The sequence below is a fragment of the Suricata suricatta genome, chromosome 8 (genome assembly GCF_006229205.1).
Source record: "Suricata suricatta isolate VVHF042 chromosome 8, meerkat_22Aug2017_6uvM2_HiC, whole genome shotgun sequence".
NCBI lineage: Eukaryota > Metazoa > Chordata > Mammalia > Carnivora > Herpestidae > Suricata > Suricata suricatta.
This window is the reverse complement of record NC_043707.1, coordinates 92,123,380-92,145,607: the sequence shown is the minus strand read 5'-3', so window position 1 is coordinate 92,145,607 and position 22,228 is coordinate 92,123,380. Positions and strand designations below refer to the sequence as shown.

The 22,228-nt window shown below is 36.0% G+C and overlaps 1 protein-coding gene across 2 annotated transcripts in view; it reads right to left on the bottom strand.

The window, feature by feature from the left end:
• DOCK7 (dedicator of cytokinesis 7) overlaps positions 1-22,228 on the bottom strand; it is a 217,066-nt gene that overhangs the window by 55,371 nt on the left and 139,467 nt on the right. Inside the window, exons 23-31 of one of the 2 annotated variants that reach the window (XM_029950088.1) lie at positions 17,912-18,004; positions 16,655-16,744; positions 15,613-15,708; positions 13,876-14,016; positions 13,668-13,781; positions 11,573-11,743; positions 9,088-9,227; positions 3,747-3,916; positions 2,688-2,842 (exon numbers count right to left, since the gene is read on the bottom strand). In XM_029950088.1, coding sequence (XP_029805948.1) covers positions 2,688-2,842; positions 3,747-3,916; positions 9,088-9,227; positions 11,573-11,743; positions 13,668-13,781; positions 13,876-14,016; positions 15,613-15,708; positions 16,655-16,744; positions 17,912-18,004 — 1,170 coding nt within the window. The remainder of the gene's footprint in view (positions 1-2,687; positions 2,843-3,746; positions 3,917-9,087; positions 9,228-11,572; positions 11,744-13,667; positions 13,782-13,875; positions 14,017-15,612; positions 15,709-16,654; positions 16,745-17,911; positions 18,005-22,228) is intronic. The other variant, XM_029950089.1, reaches the window with a different exon arrangement.

Here is a 22,228-nt window from a genome sequence, read left to right as displayed (position 1 = left end):
GTGCTGTCTTCACTCTCTGTGTCTCTCCCTCCTGCCCTTTCTCTCCCTCCCTCAGGAGAAGGACCCACGATGATTCTCTGCCCTGCCAGTCGGGGCGGACGAAACAGGTACCACCGAGCGCCAGGGACGAGCACGCCGGACCGGCCTCCGGGTTACAACAATACAGAAATGATTATCCGTAAGTTATAGCTACATCTTATAATATGGATGAATATTAAAGATATAAAATTAAACTACAGGATTTAGAGATGCCCACTTGAATGGTAAAAGGATAAGCAAAATTAAGCAATTATTTCATTAGTCAGAATAGGGGGTGGCATAGTGGATAGCTGTGGTGGAGAAGAACATCCAATTGGCTGAAAGGCAGCCAATGTTATCTATTTTGTCCTGAGTGATGGTTACAAAGGTGTTCACTTTATAATATTTTATAAATTTGTACATTTATGTTTCACACAATTTTTAATATATAGTATATTCCACTTAAGAAAAGTTTTTAACAATGAAAAGCAAGGTCAACAAAACTGAGCACAGTGGTCCCTCTGAGAGTAGAGAGGGACTGGATGGACGGCAGACTGGGAACTTCCAAGGAATTTGCAATGTTCTAGTTCTGATGCTGGGATATAGGTATATTATTGCTTTTTCTATTATTATACTTTAATTGTACATGTACTTTTGATATTATACAAAAGAATATATAAAGTACAAGTGATAAAAGAAAGTTGATAAAATGAATTCATCAAAATTAAAAACTTGTGCACCTCAAATGGCACAAGCAACAAAACAAAAAAAAAATCCACAGGCAAGAATATTTGCAAATCATATCTCTGATAAGGGATTTGTACTTAAAATATATAAAAACTCTTTTAACTCAATAACAAGAAAATGACTAACACAATAGTAAACTGGCAAAGATTATGAATGAACTTTTCTCTAAATAAGACATACAAAAAAGATGTGTTGATAAGCAAACAAAGATGCTCAACATCAGTAGATATTAGGGAAATGCAAATCAAAACCACAATGAGATACTACTCTATACTAAGGTGGCTATAATAAAAAAAAGAGATAATACCAAGTGTTGGTGAGGATATGAGAAACAGGAATCTTAATTTACTGTTGATAAGAATGTAAAATGGTGTAGCCACTTTGAAAATTCTGAAGTTTCCAAAAATGTTAAACACAGAGATCCTAGATGACCCAACAAATCTACTTCTAGCTATGTACCTAAGAGAAACAAAAACATATGTGTACACAAAGACATATACACAAATGTTCATAGCAGCATTATTCCCAAAGGTCAAAACGTGAAAAGGATCCAAATGATCGTCAACTAGCAAATGGATAAAAAATCTGGTATATCAATACCAAAGAATATTACTTGGCAATTAAAAAAAAAAGGAAGTGCTGATATACATTACAACATAGCTGAATCTCAAAAACATGCTGTTTAGTCAAAGACCAGATATAGAATACCACAATGCATAATTCAATTATCATGAAATGTCCAGAATAGACAAATCTAGACAGATATACAGACAGAAAGTAGACTAGTGGCTGCCTAGGGCTGGGAGGAAATAGGAAGTGGCTACAGAACAGGCCTCAGGGTTCTTTAAGGGGGAAATCTTCTAAACTTAGATTGTAGTGATGACTGCACAAGCCTGTAAATATATTAAAAACCATGAAATTATAGGGTTACAATGGATGAAATTTTAAAAGAAAGTTTTTTTAATGTTTGTTTATTTTTGAGAGGCAGACAGACAGAGCGTGAGCAGGGGAGGGGGGGGCGGGAAACAGAGACACAGAACCTGAAGCAGGCTCCAGGCTCTGAGCTGTCAACACAGAGCCCGAAGTGGGGTTCGAACTCATGAACTGGGAGATCATGACCAGAGCTGAAGTTGGATGCTTAACCAACTGAGCCACCCAGGCGCCCCAGGATGAATCTTTTGATATGTAAATTACCAATAAAACTAAGTTGTCAGGCTAGCTTCCATAAGTCTTACTGCATTTTTCTGAAAAAATGTCATTTGAAACTTAGAACTTGATCTTGGTCTACCGTTTGTTTCTTCTCTGCTCCCATATCTTTTGCTCTTTAAGGGGCAGAGAACCTATCAATTTTTTAAAATATGAAACAGGATAAATCTTTACAGATTAAACAAAAATATTTGCTATTGCTAAACAATAAGAATACTTCTTAGGGTTGATAAAGAATAAAATGGATTTTGAAAATAGAGGCACCTGGGTGGCTGAGTTGGTTAAGCGTCTTGACTTCAGCTCAGGTCATGATCTCCCAGTTCATGAGTTCAAGCCCTATGTTGGGCTCTGTGCTGACAGCCTAGAGCCTGAAGCCTACTTAAGATTCTGTGTCCCTCCCCTACACATGCTCTGCCTCTCTCTCAAAAATAAATAAACATTAACAAAAACAAAAGACAAGAAAGAAAATAGGCTATATACAATAAAGCAACTTTCAAAATTCTGAATGACAGAATACAGAGTTTTATACCATAAACCTTGAGGTATTAATAATTTTTAAAACAATTTAGCACAAGATAAGCAGAACTTTAACATGTCCACAAATAGAACTCACAGTACTTTTGCATCAGCTAATACAACAACCCCAGTTATTTAAGATGATATCCTTGTAAATATCTGCCTTTCCCGCAAAAACTTGTGCAGGAGGCTGTTCTTACCGATGACGTGAGGAGAAAACTGCCGGGTCTGGTTAGCTGAGGAACTGATGTTCCTGCAATTGCCATGGCAACTGTCTGGCTTATCATACTTCCGCTCTCACTTTCATAGTCATCACTGGCTATACAAATTGGTCTTCCTCTTTGATTGTGAGTTTCTGGAAAAAATAACACCAAAATAAATAAATAAAATTCCATTTAGGTTAATCAATGGTTACTAAGCATGCAATTTCCTTTCCTATCTCCATTTCTCCTTTAAAGGAAAAACCTATTAAGATGTAATATTTATGATTAGATTTACTTATTTTAGACAATATTTTAAACATTAACCCATTCTTACAACAATAATGTATAGTTTTGTAGCCCATTTTAGCAATCAAAATACTGGCTGACCACGTAACAACCAGTCTCTTAAAGGCACAGAGTTGGTTATCTTTATATTATTGCCAGCTCTGTTGAAGCACTTAATGTGTATTAGGTACTTAGTAAATGTTTGTTTTTATTTTTATTGAACTGGAAGTATTAAGATGCAAACTATGGTGTTTTCTTTAGGGCAAGTGAATTCTAAATATAAAAAGCAAGAGTAATAAAATTTTTTGAGTTCTAGTTTTTAAAAAGCAACAGAACTTCAACTTATTAGCCCAGTGTTAACAATAAACATAATTGTGATATTCAGGTGAGTATTAACTTCAGTCTTCTATACAAATAAAACTGAGACTGAAGGTGGTAGACCTCTGTCAAGTTTTCTTACTTATATATTTTTTTCAGAAGACAGTATAGTCTCATACCAAAAAATCTTATTTTCTAATAGGTTGGTATAGAAATGCCATGTATCATTATTTTAAAATTTATCTTAAGAAGCACTTAAGGAAAGTTTGCAGTGAATTCTCTCATATAGTCAAAAGTTTTTCAGTAACATGGTTAAATATTTATAGTTTACTTATGTCAGTGTACATTTCCTTATATTTCTTTTCCTAAAATAAGACCTTTATCCTTGAGCTATTTCTAATACAGTTAAACAATGAAATTTCCTTTGAAATTTGTTTTAAATATACTAAGTACCTGTAAAGTCATACAGCTGAGGAACAGTTTCCATGATAATGCCAATCAGAGGTAGATACAACATGGCCACTCTAGCCTTTATCTGGGGGTCAGAGTACCGTGGGTCTGAGTCGTGGCTGGATAGTAAATTGTGTACCATATTGATGACTTTCTTGTGCAATCCAAACAGTCTATTTAAAAAGCAGCAGCAGCAGCAGTAAGGTCACAGAGATTAGTAAACATCTTTAAAGCAAACAGTAAGTCATGGTACTGAATCAATTTTAACTTAAACTTTGCCACATATTTGCATGTATTCCTATAAAATATTTCTCATAAAATTAACAAATGTCTGTCTGTATAAAGTAAGGATGGAGGAAAAAAGAAATGCTAAACAAACTCACTGAGGAGTAAATGTGAATTATTTTTACATTAATTCCTTATTAGTGCATACTCATATTGAATGACTTAAGATAGTTATGGTTTTATTTTAAAGCAAAAAAACAAAAAGTAAATCTTAAGTAGCTTCAAATGTTATTTCAAATTAGATATTTTACCAAACATTTACATTTACCAAAACTAAACTTTCATTTCCTTTTTCTAATAGAAAAATCTTCTACTTAATGGATTATGCAGTCCATAGGCTGGAGAACTGCCTTTGATGTCTCTTTTGAAACTCAACTTCCTTGCTCATTCTACCTCATTGGGGCCCTACACCTTCCCAATCCTCTCAGTTTCAACCGGGCTAAAATACTCACCATCACATTTTTTTTGCGGGGGGGGGGGGGGGGGGGGGGGGGAAGCCTCTTAGTAGGCTGAAGGTGCTTTGACTTTGCCGACTATTCTAATTAAACATTCTGCCAACTTCCACAGGCCCTTACAGCAACACCTGGCACGGTGTCACATCTCTTTCTCCTGCAGCCTCTCACCATCAATATGAGGACAAGACTTTACCTCCAACTTCTTTCTTTTAGGAAAGAAAAACTATTCTGAATTTCCTCTGGCCAGATTTTTTTTTTTTTTAACTTTTTATTTATTTTTGATACAGAGAGAGACAGAGCATGAGGGAGGGGTGCAGAGAGAGAGGGAGACAAAGAATCGGAAGCAGGCTCCAGACTTATCAGCACAGAGCGCGCTGCGGGGCTCGAACCCAAGAACATGAGTTCATGACCTGAGCCAAAGTCAGAGGCCTGACCGTCTGAGCCACCCAGGCGCCCCTCCTCTGGCCACATCTTGTAACACATCTCCACCTTCATATCTCCATCATTCCTCCTGTGTCAGAAAAAGTTGTTCCTTCTCTCAAAAGGTAATTTCTCCATTATGTTCAGTGCACCCCATGTTTCTTCAACAGCGTCAACGCCCCCCTCACAAACTCTTCCCTTCTTTCTTTCAAACACGACTTTCCTATGTTGAAAATACAAGTTTACTGAAGTTTCCAGTTACTTCCTAATAAATGGAATTTATTTTTAAATTTATATTTAATTTTTAATTATTCAAATAAATTAAACAGTTTCACTAATTAAAAAATAAATTTAAATATTTAAATAAAATGTAAATATATAACTCCCTACTCCCTTTCATTGAAACAGTTTGAATGATTACACATGGCACTGTATGAGTTTCATCATTTAATAGCAAATAATTTTTTAGATATTTAACTTCTGTTTCCTTACTTAAGGGTAATTATCTACCTCACAAAGCAATTTTGAGAATTAAGTTGCATAATTTATGTAACATACTTATTAACACAGTCTTGTACACTGCCTTCCGCAGTATATTCTAGTAGCTTTTCTCACCTTTAAGACCATAGCCAATTTCAAAGCTGGGATTGGAAACCAGGTAGTCTTACTCCAGAGCCTTTATCTTATCTGCCACTTTACATTCCTATAAATGAAATCTAGCTGGAGATTCTTCTTCCTTCCAGATTTTTATTCAAAAAGTGTATTTTTAAACACCGTCAAGAAACACGTCTAAATGATATATCTCAGATTTTATTCTCCAGTTCTCTACTCGACACTCTGTCATCTTTTCTCATCTCAGTATTTTCTCCAAATAGTTCCAACCCTTCCTCATACTCTCTCTCATTTTATTCAAATCTCAGATTCTGGTCATTTGCTTTTTATGATCTCCCTTTTGCATTTTTTCATTGCCAGTGATGACTGCCAAGCCTGGGTGTATATTCCTCAGCTCTCTGCAGCTACCAACCTGACTTCAACCCACCTATGAACTCTACCCACTCATCTTCACGATGCTTTTCCATATGTCTAAATTAGCCAATCATATGCAACTATTAAATATATGTTTATGCAGGACCTACAACAACCTATTCTATGTGTTAGGGTAAGACATGGTCCCTGTTCCTAAAGAGCTTGAATAGGAAGAGAGAAACACAGACATGAAAATAATAATTCAGTGTCACAAATGCAGTTGTAAAGGTATCCATGTTCTACAGACCTCTATCTGTGCTACAAAATTAGTATTTAAGCATAGCGTATGGTTTCAGTCTTAATTTTCTAATTAAGTCTTAACTTTCTAATGAAAGTTTCTAGAGAGCAACTCTTTGGTATTAAAGCGGATTACTGCCAAGGAATTATTCTTATTAGCAAGCAGATGAAGTAAAACAAGCATTCTTCTCAAGGATCTAAGACATTGTATGTTGTATTTTATCTATATACCATTAAAGATTATAATATTTAGAGATGGGATCTGAGTCTCTTAGTCACTCATTCCTTGAATCAACATCTACTTATGCATGTGTGTTCATCCACTTTGTACCAGACACAATTCTAAGCATTGGAAGGACAGTTGTGAACAAGAAAGATCAAGTACATGCTCTCAGGAAATCACACTCTAATGGGAGAAGGCTGAAATTAAGCAGCAAATTTCAGCTAAGTGTCTTGTAGAAAAATAAAAGAAGGCTATATGTTTAAGAATGACTGTGGCAAGGTAATGTGGCTCATTTTGACTGGATGGCTAGTGAAAGCTTTACTGAGAAGATGCTATTTGAGTGGAGACCTGAAGAATCACAAGGAGCAAATGGGTACATGACAGTCTCAGGGTAATGTGAGCACGGCTTCAGGCAGAGAAAAAAATCCCAAGTGCAAATAGCCTAAGGTGCAAATGAGTTTAGCACATTAAAAAAACAGAGAGACCAGGACGGATAGATTTTAGTATGTGGGGAGGGAAGGGAGTGGCAGGAGTACACAAAAGCCAGATAAATAGGACTTTGAGAACCATTATTAAAAGTTTGGGATTTGGGGCGCCTGGGTGACTCGGTTAAGCACCAGCTCTTGATTTTGGCTGAGGTCATCACACAGTAGTGACACTCAGTAATGAGCCCCGTGTCATTGAGCTCCATCTCAGGCTTTGCACTGGGAGTGAAGCCTGCTTGAAATTCTCTTTTCCTCTCCCTTTGCCCCTCCACTATGCACACACTCTCACTCTAAAAAAAAAAGTCTGGCTTTTACTCAAAGAATATGAAAACACTACTTCAAAAAGATACATGCACCCCTATGTTTATTGCAGCATCATTCACAATAGCCAAGATAAGGAAGCAACCCAAACGTCCATTAACAAATGAATAAAGAAGATGTAGTATATATATACACAATGGAATATTACACTAAAAAAAAAAAGAATGAAATATTGCCATTTGCAACAACATGGCTGGATCTGGAGGGTATTAAGCTAAGTGAGGGGTAACTGGGTGGTTCCGTCAGTTAAGCATCCAACACCTGATTTTTGGCTCAGGTCATGATCTCATAGTTTGTAAGTTCAAGCCCCATGGATTCTCTCTCCCTCTCTTTCCCTCTGTCCTTCCCTTGCTCACGCTCTATCTCTCTTTCTCTCAAAAACAAATACACTTAAAAAAATGAAGCTGGGGCACCTGGGTGGCTCAGTCAGTTAAGCGTCCAGCTTCCGGCTTCAGCTCAGGTCATGATCTCATGGTTCATGGGTTCGAGCCCCACGTCGGTCTCTAGGCTAACAGCTAGCTCAGAGCCTGGAGCCTGCTTTGGATTCTGTGTCTCCCTCTCTCTCTGACCCTCCCCTGCTTGTGCTGTCTCTCTCTGTCTCTCAAAAATAAAAACATAAAAAAATAAAAATTAATTAATTAAAAAAATAAAGTCAATCAAATAAAGACAAATACCATATGATTTCACTCACAGGTGGAATTTATGAAAGAAAACAAAGAAAAAAAGAGATAAACAAGCAAACAAAAAAACAGACTCTTAACTCCGGAGAACTAATTGATGGTTACCAGAGGGGAGATGTGTGGGGGATGGGTGGGAGAGGTGATGGGGATTAAAGAGTGCACGTGTTGTGATGAGCACTGGGTGTAGCATAAAGTGTTGGATCACTATACTGTACACCTGAAACTAATATGACCTGTATGTTAACTGGAATTTAAATAAGAACTTAAAAAAATCTCCTAAAGATCCTATTATGAAGATTTTTTTAAAAGCAATTACTACCCAAAGGAATTATGATCTCAGAGATTTTTTAAAATAACTATTAAGATAGGGGCACCTGGGCAGCTCAGTTGGTTAAGCGTCTGACTTTGGCTCAGATCCTGATCTCACAGTTAATGAGTCTGAGCCCTCCATCGGGCTCAGAGCCTGGAGCCTGCTTCAGATTCTGTGTCTCCCTCTCTCTCTGACCCTCCCTGGCTTGTGCTCTGTCTCTGTCTGTCTCTCAAAAATAAATAAACATTAAACAAAAATTTTAAATAACTCTTAAGATAGAAATACCCTAAAGGGAAGCTGGACCACAACACTCAAGCTATTTCTATAAACTCAAGTCATCAGACGATATGCCCTTTCCTTACTGTATCCATTTCCAAAAATTCTATACAAGTGTACACAATTTTGGAAATTCTTAAAATCTAAGGATATTTGTTTATAGGACCAAGTTTGAAATAAAATGCTACATAGAATGATGGCAAATAACACATTTTCTGTACAAGGAACCAAATAGAAAATAGAAAACTAGTCCATTTTTCTCAACTGATATGTCTCAACTGAAATGTGCCTCCTGTACACACCATTAATCTATGAGTCTACCCACTAATATGCACAAATATTTTCTATGACCATTAAGAAGGGGAAAAAATCCTACCAAATAAACCACAATACACCACTGTTTTCAAGACAAATCTCTAATTCAGAGATGATAAAGTATGAAAAAATGGCTTTCTTAAAATCAGTGAATGTAGAAATAACATAGATATGGAACTTAGTGAATACAGAAGAAGATTAAGAATGGTAAATAGTATTCCTTTGATTCTTAGGAAGTATCAGTGCGATACTTCTGTCCTATTATCCAAAATCAAACTGATATTCTACAAGACAAAAACTAGTCTACTTACCCGTCAGCATCAGGGTCTAAAATGACAGCCAGCTCTGTTAACACAAGTCCTGCCAAATAATGTTGCTGGCGAAAAGGCACAGATAATTCAAACATATTTGCAATCTTCTGGTCTTGTACGTTTGTGGAAAATCCAGAACTCTGTTTGGGAGTGAGGTAGGACAAAACAACAATAGCTGTGCAACAGAACATCCTACAGACAGGACATTACAACAAATGCTGTATGAGCATTATCTCAATATGAGATATACTTGGCATAGGGTACTTTTATTACATTACTGTTATTAACATTGGAGAAAGTAACTGCTCCTATTTTTGGAACAGGAAACTATGATGAAAAAACTTTTCATTGTTTTCAACTTCCTTTTTCTCATATTGACACCTTTCCATCTGTTTCTTTATTCTTTTAGCCGCTTAATGTTGCAGTATCATACCCTGAAGGAGAAAAAAGTAACTAAATACAAATGATGCAAAATGTACTTACTGCTGAGTACAAAAGACATATGCTTAGTCAATGCTATTGGTTCCCAGACGAAGTCTAAATACCATTAAAATTGTTCTTCAGAGAAAATGCTATCTCTAGAAAATTAACTATCATTTTGTGGTTCACTCACTGAGTTTTTAAAAGATTTTTAATACTGCAAATAGCATCCCTCCAAGACACAGCTCAAGTCAAGAGTGTCCACAATCTTGTTCCCCTCTAATCCACATTCAAGACCATCTATGTAATATTTCTCAGAAGAATATTATTCTTGCCTACCCCTACCCTCAGAAAGTGTGATGTCTCTGTCACCTATTAGGATCTGAAATTTATATAGATAAAAAAGTAGGGAACAAGATAATGGAAGAAATTCTATTAATTTCTTGGCTGAATGAGATGGTCAAGGAGGAAGTTAAGTATAAACAACTGTTTCATTATAGATTTTACGAACTGTGCTTACAATTTGTTCTTCACTGCCTGGCCACAACTCTGGCAGAAGATGTGGGAAGAAAGCAAAAGACCAGCCTTATGTATTCTAGGAAGAAGTGTATGCTAGCCAGGTAAAAGAGTATGTGAAAATAGGCCAATCCATAAGACGTTTCATAAAGGTAAAATGAAAAGTTGTGGGTGCTCTCTGATGTTTTCCAATCTAAATAAAGTTAAAAAAAAATTTTTTAATCTAGTATCTGAGATTGATCTAGCCTAGGGAATTATGCTGTGGAATTAAATAACGCAAAAATAAAATTACAAAGAATTAAGACTGACTTTGACTTTACACATTAAGAGCTTAAGAAAGCAGCATGTTTGCCTCAGGAATTATACAGCAGAAAAAAATGTTTCACCAAAGGGAAAAACCAGGATTCTATGATATTACAGCCACAAAAGCCTTTAATCTCCATCTGTATGATAAGATATAGAATAATAGCTACAATAACCCTTTTTTGTCTTGAGAGGAACTATAAGCTATTGAAGTTAGTTCTACCCAACAAAACCCTATGAACATCCATCTAGTTTCCTTTGTGTTTTCTAGGTACAAGAGAGGTAGGCAGGGCTTTCTTAGGACTGCACTGCAGTCTGACTTCTTTCTCTGCTAAATTATGCTTCACTCCTTTTCCTTTCACAGGTATTGATCCCTAATAAACATCTTCCATCCCAAACTCAAGACTACCTTGCATCTGCTTCAAGAAACCCAACTTCTGAAAACATCTAAATGGACTTATAAGAAGATATGATATATAGAGATATACAATGGAATACTACATGGCAATGAGAAAGAATGAAATATGGCCATTTGTAGCAAAGTGGATGGACCTCGAGGGTGTCATGCTAAGCGAAATAAGTCAGGCGGAGAAGGACAGATACCATATGTTTGCACTCATAGGTCTAACAGGAGAAACCTAATAGGGGACCATGGGAAGGGGAAGTGGGGGAAAAGAGTTAGGGGGAGGGAGTGAGACAGCATGAGAGACTCTTGAATACTGAAAACAAACTAAGGGCTGAATAGGGAGGGGGGAAGGGGAAGTAGGGATGATGGTCATGGAGGAGGGCACTTGTGGGGAAGAGCACTGGGTGTTATATGGAAACCAACTTGGCAATAAACTATCTTTAAAAAAATTTAAAAATGGGCTTATATAAGTGAATTCACTCACATGGATACGTATAGATCTCTAATAGGAGTACAACATAATATATAAGAACTTGGGCTCTAGAATAAAGTTCACCTGTGCCTTGATTTAAGCCTAGCTCTGCCACTCTTCTGTGTGGCCTTGGGTAATTTAATGACCTTTCTATATTTCCTATGTAAAATGTGTTTCATATGTAAAATGAAAATAACTGAACTCACCTCCTAGAATTGCTCTAAAGAGCAAATGACTAATACTTTTAAAGCATTCAGTACGGAGCCTATCACATAGCTATTATTCAGTGGTATTATAATTTTTTCCAGTGTTTAGAATGCTTTCTCACAAACATGGACTTTAAAATCTTGTTCAGACACTCTGCATACCTGAGATGTTGCCGAAGAAACAGAAGGTGACGGTGATGCTGGTGGAGTGAGCAGGCTGCAAGGCAGGTTTAATGTAACGTAGTGCTCATGGCTGCAGACGATTCGCAGAAAATCCAGTCTCAAGGACACGAGGACACTTGGATTTGGTAATGAATAAAGCTTTGAAGATACCTTGTAAGCATTATATAAACAAAAGAACACCAACTGAATATATCATTTCTCTAAGCCAGCATCAGAATGACAGATTAAAAAATTAAAGAATAGTATCTAGTGGGCAGTTTTTGGATTTTGTGGATTAAACATTATCAACTTTTCCTAGAGTTACTGCTACAATGAAAAATTTGGAACTACAAGATCTATTAAGATTTACAAATCCACTACCTAGGCTAAAAGCCACATTCTTGACATTTCCAATACAACATTAATATTTCCACTTCTCAAAGATGCACTTTCTGAAGCAAAAGTCTCCCACCAAAGTAATTTCATAAAAGAAACAATACGTTCTCTGGATAATTAGCACCTTGTGTTAACCTATATTTATGACTGCCTATTTGTCTATTTACCCAGCTACACCATAAGCTACTCTGAGGAGAAATATATACATTGACTTAGGAGCTCTGGCATCCTAGGGTCTAGCTCTATGACTGACAAATACAAGATGTCAATGCTTGAAGAATAACAACAAATTTGAGGAGCAACAGAACATGAAATTTGGGGGGGTAAAGTAAAAATAATACATATTAAAAATTTTTTAATGTTTATTTTTGAGAGCAAGACAGAGTGTAAGCAGGGCAAGTGAAGAGAGAGAGGGAAGTGACACAGAATCTCAAGCAGGCTCCAGGCTCTGAGCTGTCAGCACAGAGCCCTATCCGGAGCTCGAACCCACAGGATGCAAGATCATAACCTGAACCAAGTCAGATGCTTAACTGAGCCAGCCAGGTGCCCACCCAAAATGATATATATTATTACAAATATATGCAACTGGGTCAGTGCCCATGTGTAGTTTTAACTTCTCTATTAAAAGAAACGTATAATAAAGGCATCCAATAGAACAGAGCTTCAAGATTCTAAATGTTAGGCTTCCAAATAGCATTTCTGAAGCAGTTCTCAGAAATGAGCCTGTAGACCAGCTGGGAAATGTTGCACACATACTGTGTCCCACACCCCCAGGACTCAAACTCCTCAATAATGCTAGGATACTACCCAGAGAGCTGTATATTTTTATATCTCCTTTAAAAGGTAATTCTAGGATGAGTCTACAGCTCATTTACCCAAATGGCCTGTCAGGACCAATAACTAATGTTTTCCAAAGGGCACATTTCATTAATCAGCTGATAAAAATTTTAAACTAAAGTCAGCTTTTCAGGGAAAAGTTCCAGGATTTTTTTTTTTTAATGTTTATTTATTTTTGAGAGAGAGACAGAGTGCAAGCAGGGTAGAGACAGAGAGAGAGGGAGGCACAAAATCTGAAGCAGACTCCAGGCTCCACGCTCCCAGCACAGAGCCTGCCATGGGGCTCGAATTCATAAACCATGAGATCACGACCTGACCCGAAGTTGGACACTTAATCTACTGAGCCACCCAGGCACCCCCATGATGCTTTTAGTTTAGTAAAAGCAATGTAACACTGGGGATTTGGCTAAACATATGTCCATGATTCTAAACTCTACAACGTCTGGATCTACATTAGGAGGAAGTCAAAGCAAAAAGCAGCTGCTTTATAAACCACCCAATAAATACACAAAAAATACACAAAAAAGTTCATCTGGCTGTTCATTCAGTGTAAGTGCTGCTCTTGCATGGCATCTTTGGGGACGCTTTACGTTTAGACCCCTGACTTGATGATCTTCTTCAGAATGGGAATGGAAGAGTCCTGAGCGGGCCAATATAACCCAAAAAAGTCAGCAGCACAGGTATCAGCTTGCCATCCTCCTGTATCCTCATAAAACAAATGAAACTTACTTTTGTCTTACTAATAAAAATACAAAAAAAGCATCAGTATCTGAAGGTGTTCTTGAAGATCTCTTAGCTGCACCCCTAAAAACAGCAAACACAGTATTTATTTAATTGTTAATTATCACTAACTACACATTACCTGTTTATAGCAGGTCTTAATAAGGCTGAAGACAAATCCTCTATCCATAACAGAAAGCAGATCATTGAGAAAGAATGCAAGGCTCGTGTTGAGTCTCTCAACCATTTCTGTGTCCTGGAAGACAGAATAAAAAGCAAAAACAAATAACCATATGATAGCTAAATGTGAGCTTGAAAGAGATTTAATTTTTATAAAGAGTTACCATTACCTTCTGAAATCGTGAAACTATATCACTAGCAATTGTGCTGACAAGAGCAGCAATGTCATCCATGAAACGTTCTGGAAAACGGCTTTTCCTTGGTGCATCAAGTTTATCATTAAAGTATAAATGGTGCACCATGCTCTTTACCTGAAAAAATAAGTAAGGCATTAGTTTAATTTCTTATGGATGTAATTAACAGCTAATCACATTAGGCTATTTTTTTATATTGCTGAGTGATTTAACAGATGGCTGAAATACTTCTAGCTCCTCAAATATTCTGAAAATCTCCCTGCAATATTTTGTTTGCTCCCAAGAAATATGACACACTGTACAAGTTAATCACTGCATCACCTCTGTAAAATTCTTCTGGCTATCAACAGAAAAGAATTATGAGCATCAACAGAAAAAAAAATTTTCATTCTTTAAAATTGTTTTAAATGAAATCTTTCCAAGACTCAACATTTTGACATTCCATATCCCCCAAACTGTAAGCCTAGACACACTGACTTCACTGCAGTGTCTTCAGCCTCTAGCATAGAGAAACGTACGGTGAAAGTACATAATGACTCAATATGAATAGTAAGATATTAGATCAAAATTAACAAAGTGATTTATGTGTACAAAATGCCTCTGGATATCAATTCTTATTACAACAATGTGGCAATAGTAATACAGAATTCAGGGAAACGGAAGTCAAGTTTCAACAATTAGTAAATAGCTGAGCTAGGTCATAAACTGGAGCCTTTCAACTATTTTAAAGAGTTTGAAAATACATGTAAGACTATCAAAAAATAAGTCAAAATTACAATGTGATCTTATTACAAAAATTACAAAATTAGTTACCTATCACTTACATAGGGTCCCTGACTTATTTTCTTTTGCAGATTAGTAAATCTCTAGAAAAAAATGTCTTCTTATCCCCAACTAGGAAACATTCAATTCTCAGAATATGAGATACTCTGGAAACTCCTTTTGTTTCTTTTCTTCCTTCTGTTCTTTTCTTTTGTTGTTTTTGTTTTCCTTTCTTATTTTTGAACACATTTCTCTTTTGTAAGGAAAAATTTCAAGGACTTCAGCTTTCTAAAGGCTGAAGAGGAACATAGTCCTCACAGTTCTGCTATCTAGAAGCTGTTATCAACTTAGATGAGTTACTTAATCTCCCTGTGCCTGGATAACACCCAGCTCACAGGGATGGTACTACCACACTGTAGGCACTTGGTAACGCTTTACGGCTTGTGTATATATATGTGCTTATGTGTGTACAAATATTTATTAAAATATTACTCATTTGTTTTTAATATCATTTACTGAATTGAGTGAAAAGTGTCATGGTATTTTTTTATCTTTTTTATTGGCTGTATCTGGCATTTCTTAAGAGATTTCTAACAATAAAAGCAGTGAGTATCTTATAAAGCCCTTTCTATCTATTTTTGGGATGAAATCTGTAATACTGCCATTATACACTAGCCACATCCAAACTAAAAAGTAATGTGCCACATTTCCTTTAAAAAGAGACCTGCTTCTGCAACCATCTCTAAAAAAGTGGTTAACGAGAGCTTTCTAATTCCACCCAAATTGTGCTGAGTCCACAGTGTTTATTTAGAGATGTAACAAATTTAATTTGTCTTGGAGACACACGTCAAATCATATGATGACATCAGAAAAAGATTTTTATCATAAATTAATGAACACAAAGTTGTTAACGAAGGAAAACAATATTAAAAATGTGTTTAGGTTGCTCACCATTAACTCAAAAAAGAACCAGGCTTGTTGCAAAGCTGATTCCCGAACGCTTCCACTGCAAACCACCCACTGCAAAGCCAGCTCCTCATGAAAAAGCTATCCAGAAGTAAATCCAAAGTTATTATCAAAGTCTTATCTGCTGATAACACAAACCAAATAATAATGCAATTACGAATGAAGATATAATGAGAAGAAGCAAAATAAGGCATGTGAACCATTCAATGATGCAGTGAGGACACCCATTAACGAAACGGCTGTTTATACATGTAAGACAGTGGCATGTTGAACAGCTGAAAAAATTACATGTTATCTTGCAGTAAAATGTAATTTTAAAAGGACAGGTGGGAAAAGAGCCTCCTAAATTGTACCTGCAAACAGAAACTAGACCAAAAACTCACAGTTACAAATACTATCTTGTTTGTGCCTTAAATATGTATTTCAACATATGTGAATACATTCGTGAACTTTGCTGGTACAATTTAGGAAATACCTTTAAAAATTTAAACTTTTGATATAAGCCATTAATGTTCAAGTTTTCAGGTATCTGAAATCTTTTTATAAACACAGCAGAAATTTCCTGCCTTATAATGGATATGCATACAAAGCATTTGCAAAATAGTGTATATCAATATGAAAAAGGACTAACAAAACTGTGCGTAAGGGAAGCAAATCAACATATCTTACTAAGAGTGATAATTTTTCTAACTCATCTTCCTTTCCCTGGAAATTTAAAACACAAAACAGAAGCAGTTACAGAAACAGAATTCAGAGTTGATACATTTTTTTGGTACTAAAATTTGATGATCACATTTGATTTCAAACAGTCAATCCCAAAGACAGAAATATTCTGATAGCATAAAAGAGCATACACCGGAGTGGTATGCCCAAATGAGGCATCAGACAAGCAGAGCTTGCTGAAAGGTATTTTTAAACAAATAATTTAAATGCAATTATTGTAACAGACTGGTTATTTACAGAAATCTTACATCTATTTAACTGTTGGAATTTTCCCCCTATACGGATTGTCTTCATATGAATCTACCTTTTTAGTTGGTAAGCGTCCCGTTAATGTTTGTAAGAAACTTGACGTCTCTGTGTGCGAGGACATACGATTACAACTTCGATCCATAGCCTACGGGGTGAGGGTGGATGAATGACGAGAAACATTAAAGTCTGCTGGGGATGACCTTGCAGCTTGAGGATTACATACAGTTTTAAAAATCATTTTACTGTGGTTTCAACAACTGTTTTATTGTTCATCTAACTTTCACCATTTTAAGCTGCTTTAATGACAGTGCGTTAGAAGTATCAAAATGGCTTCTATATATTTTTAGTAAAAAGAGGATAATTTAATGATTATATAAATTCAGAGTGCTGCAAAGAATGAAACTTTTATCTCTGTGATCTATACACATGCACACATCTAGTAAGAGAAGGCAAAAAGTAAAAACATACTTCTCACTGGTCTCGGACCAAACATTTTATATTCAATAAGGAAAATTAAAAGATTAGAATGGTTTCTCCCACTTTTCACTAGGATCAAAAACCACTATTCAGGCTTGTCATATACTTCAAATATAAAACACTGCCAGTTACCATGGAATTACACACTTCCAGAAGAGAGCATTTCCCTCCAAAGCCAGCACACCGATGAGAAGTATATTTTGAGGTATCATGCAACAGTAGCTATCAAGCAACTTGACTTAAGTAAGCAAAACCTAGTTCATCTAAGTTAGAAACAAATTTCATACTTTGCAACACAATATAAATTAAAATTTAGTTTTGCTTCTGGTACTAAATCTTACAGCATGGGGATTATATACTGTTAAGATTTAATTTATTTATTACCAATATTTCCAGTCAGTAATTATGGAAAAAAAAAAAGACAACAGAGTAAATGCTGAATGAAAATGATAACAACAGTTACACTCAAAACCAAAAGCCAATGGAAACTGTCAGGTTTTTTCCATACCAATTTTTTTAAAAATTCCTACTAAAGATGGGCTAGCCCTAAAGTAGAAACTGTGATCAAAGCCATTGATTGCATAAGCAGCAGGCACTGATACTGATAGCGTATAACAAGGAGGGAAGGGAGAAAAGACAGGAAGTAGGAAAGGAGAGCATTACTGGTACAATTGGTGGTATTCATGCATAGTAGTTGGAAAATGTGCTAAGTAAACAAAAATACACACTTTTTAATGATTAAAAAGCAAGCCACTGAAATCATAGTATGTACTAAAAGTAACATTCTAAAGGAAACATCAGCAGCCAATAAAGAAACCTCTAATATAAACACCACCTGTGTTGACTCTGCACTTGGACTGGGGTTGGATCCCCATGGGGCAGCTTTTGGACCACCAGTGTTAACCCAGGAATTGGAGCGATCTAAACCCTAAGCATATAATAGAAAGCAGTTGGAAAGGAAAGAAATATTACATGTGGCATGCTATAAATTATTCCTAAAGAAATCCAGACTTTCCAATGCAAACATGTTTTTTAATTAGTACTGTTAAAGCAACCAAAATTTTTAGGCACCTGGAAGTATTAGTTCACCAAAATTACATAACATAATTTGTTTTTAAATCATAAGGAATATTAAGTATAGCATTTAAAGATAATTTCTCTTTATGTAAAGGGATCACCCTGAAGAACTAAAAGTTCCCATAGCACCAATCCCCCAAACTCTCTTTAAAGATGGCATGAATTGGGGCACCTGGGTGGCTCAGTCAGTTAAGTGTCCGAATTCGGCTCAGCTCATGACCTTGTGGTTTGTGAGTTTGAGTCCCACACTGGGTTTGTGCTGAGAGCTCAGAGCCTGCTTCAGATTCTGTGTCTCCCCCTCACTCTGCCCCTCCCCTGCTCATGCTCTGTGTCTCTGTGTCATTCAGTAATAAATAAATGTTGAAAAAATAAAGATGGCACAAATTAGCATCAGATTATTTCCTCTGAATCTAACTAGAATTTAAGAGAAAAAAATGGAAGAAGAAAATCATTCTATTCTTGTCTAAAAGACTTTACTTTCATTTTGTTATGACTGAAACTTCTGTGCATTGATATTCCATAATTCTGTTTGACCCTGTTTTCTCCTCGCTTTCTTTTAGAGACCAATAGAAATTAAGAAAATTAAAGAAAATGTAAAAACATAAATAGGACAACTAATATTTGTTCCTGCCTATAATGGTGGTTTTGGGTTTGTGCTCAGTTTTACAGTGCTTGTTAAACATAATAGTTACCATTAAACATAATGGGCTACTATTTTATATAAATATTATAAAGAAAAGCATTATGATGGTACTGTCTACAGGAATTATATCTTCATCACTACTATCACTGAAGTTAACTTAACATGCTACTAATGTGTATGACCAGAAGTGAATTACATCTGTTTTGCTCTAAAAGAAGTTATTATCGCGGGTAAAGAGATGTTTTAATTTCTTAAACCTGACTGATGACTAGAATCACCTTGGGAGGTTTTATAACATTCAGATTCTAGGCCCCAACCCTAGAAATCCTGATTCAGCAACCAGAGCTGTGGCCTGAGAATTTGCTAAAAGAACCAGAGCCAGATATAAGGGATTTTTAAGAGGACTGTTGGAGTAAGAATAATGAAGACACCCCAAGATTAAGAAAAAATAGGGTGTCAGTATGAACTTAACCAGAAAGCACCGAAGGAAAGGTGAAAGTAAAACAAGAGTAGTAACAGCAATAATCAACTGTGTAGACATTTATATCACCTGGGAAGGTCAACAACAATAAATGTTCAAGGCCTTACCTCTAAACAATTAAATAAGAATCTCTAAGAATGAAGCTCATGTATCAGTATTATGGGAGGGAATGAGGATTTGAGAGAGAGAGGGAGGGAAGAAAAACTGCGAACTCTCAAGAGCTTAGGTTTTAGGGAGAATATTTGCCTTATTGTTCCAAAAATACAGACTGATTGAAATGATATAATAATCACCCATTTCCACATATTTTTTACACTGAACATGTAAGATGAGTGTTGAAGTTGAAATCCAAGTTCAACTGCTTAGTAACTATAAAATCTAAGGTATATTGCCTAATCTCTTTTTCAGTGTCAGCATAAAACAGGAGTAACAATACTCTCCCTCATATTTCAAACATCAAATTAAAAAATGGAAGTAAAGGGGCACCAAGGTAGCTCAGTCTGTTAAGCAACCGACTCTTGACTCGATCTCAGCTCATGTCATGATCTCACGGTTCAGGAGTTCAAGCTGTGGGACCACACAGGGCCTGCTTGGGATTTTCTCTCTCCCTCTCTCTCTGCCCTCCACAATACACATGTGCTCTCTCCTTCACTCTCTCAAAATCAATAAATAAGCTTAAAAAAAAAAGAAGAAATATGGAAATAAATTACTGACTATAATGCTTTGAATATAATAAACTCAAAAAATAGATCTAGCAGGCATGCCTGGGTGGCTCAGTAGGTTAAGCATCTGACTCTTGATTTCAGCTCAGATCATGATCTCACAGAGGTGAGACTGAACCCTCTGTCAGGCCAGAGCAGAGCATGGAGCCTACTTGGGATTCCCGCTCCCCCCCTTCTCTCTTTGCCCACCCCCCACTTATAAGCATGTGCATGCATACTTGCTCTCTCTCTCAACTTATAAAGAAATAGTTCTTTGTTTTTTAATTTCTTAATGTTTACTTTTGAGAGAGAAAAAGAGAGCATGAGCCAGGAAGGGGCAGAGAGAGAAAAGTACAGAGGATCCAAAACAGGCTCTGCACTGACAGCCCAAAGTGGGACTTGAACTCACAAATCACGAGATTATGCCCTGAGCCAAAATCAGACCGCTTAACCAACTGAGCCACTCACGTGCCCCAAAAAGAAATTATTCTAACAAAAACTTCTTACTTGTGTTTTTATAAATGCTTCCCAGCAAAGTAAAAGACAATATTCAAATACTAGTAAAATTATATAATCAGATTTAAAATAAAATACCGACCCTCTCATAACCCTGTTGTATTATTTCAAATAAAAGCAAATCAGCAAATAATGTTTTTCAGATACCTTAAAACTAAAGTTTTCACCAGTCTTCCAAATTAGGTTTCTCCACTGCATAAAGTTCTTTCTGCCGTTTAAAATTTTTACAATCACTACTCATGTTACAAAATTAATATACTTAAGTATCTGGTTTTTGTAAAACTACCACTGTGCTTTTCACTCTACCATAAATTTCCACAATGCCAATAATTTTTTCTATACCCTTAAATTCATTTGTCAATTCCTTAACTTCCTTTAAATCTAAGGCACATGCTAATCAGTAATGTGAGAATAAATAATAAATCTCTTTGTGCCATTAACTGTATATTATATCCACAGTATTGAGATTGAGCAGTTATAATTACATTAAGTCAAAGCTAACTATTTAAAGAAAACCTGTGACCAATTATTTTGTAAAGCAAATAATTGGCATAATTTGTTATAAAGCTAAGAATTCTATCAAACCACCCTTAGGTAAGCAAACTCATCACATATATTTACTAATGTCCTAACTATGTTTCCAGATCTTACTCTAATATAGAACAGATTAAACAAATGTGTGAACATGTGCATGAAAGTTTTTTGTTGTTGCTGAATCTCTGTAACATCATTTTGTCCCTTAAGTACAGATAGGCTCCTTCCTTGAGCAAGGCTCATATTGTATCTGACATGGCATCAATATTCTTGCTCAAATACAATGATTTGGCTTTGTACCCACAAATCCTCGGCATAGTGTCCACATAATAAATAGGGGATTATACATTACAAAGAAACTATTTAACCATATAAAATTGCATTGGCATTTGAATAAAAGCAATAAAACTGACACTGGTTATAATCATGTTTATATAACTGAATGTTAAAAGAATACTGCTAGCACAGAGATCTATTTTGGCAAAATAATTACGAAGAAAGCCTCACAAATCTGATTTTTACAGCCACTAGAGTAATAAAATCATACTGATATAAGTATTCTTGAATTTTAGGAGTTCTGCATTTTACATTAAAGAATAAAGTATAAAACCAAACTTTCAGAAAGCCAAATCTTTTAAAATAATTAAATAGATAATTAATCCTGACAGCAAAAAGGCAAACAAAAACATATTTTTTATAGGAGGTTATTCTTGCAATAGATCTCAATGCTTACTAACATTCATTTACTGAATATCTATCAAGCACCTTCAATGTGCTGGCCATTATGAGTGCTTTAGGACACACCACTCAACAACTATGCCTGCCCTCATGGAGCTTATACTCTGACAAAGGTAAACAAACACAATAACTAACTTATATGCACATTAAAAGGTGGTAAATGTGGGGCTCCTGGGTGGCTCAGTCAGTTGAGCATCCATTCTTCATTTCGACTGACCTGATCATGACCCCAGGATCTGACCACCTTATTGAAATGTATAACCAGTGCTGCTTCTCTTCAGTCTTGCCCTGGGAACTTCTGATCCCTTATTCTGATTCTCTGTCTCATAACATTTACTACATTAAGAAAAAAAATTTTTTAATTTTAGAAAGCGCACATGAATGAAGGAGGAGGCAGAGGGAGAGGGAGAGGGAGAGGGAGAGGGAGAGAGAGAGAGAGAGAGAGAGAGAGAGAGAGAGAGA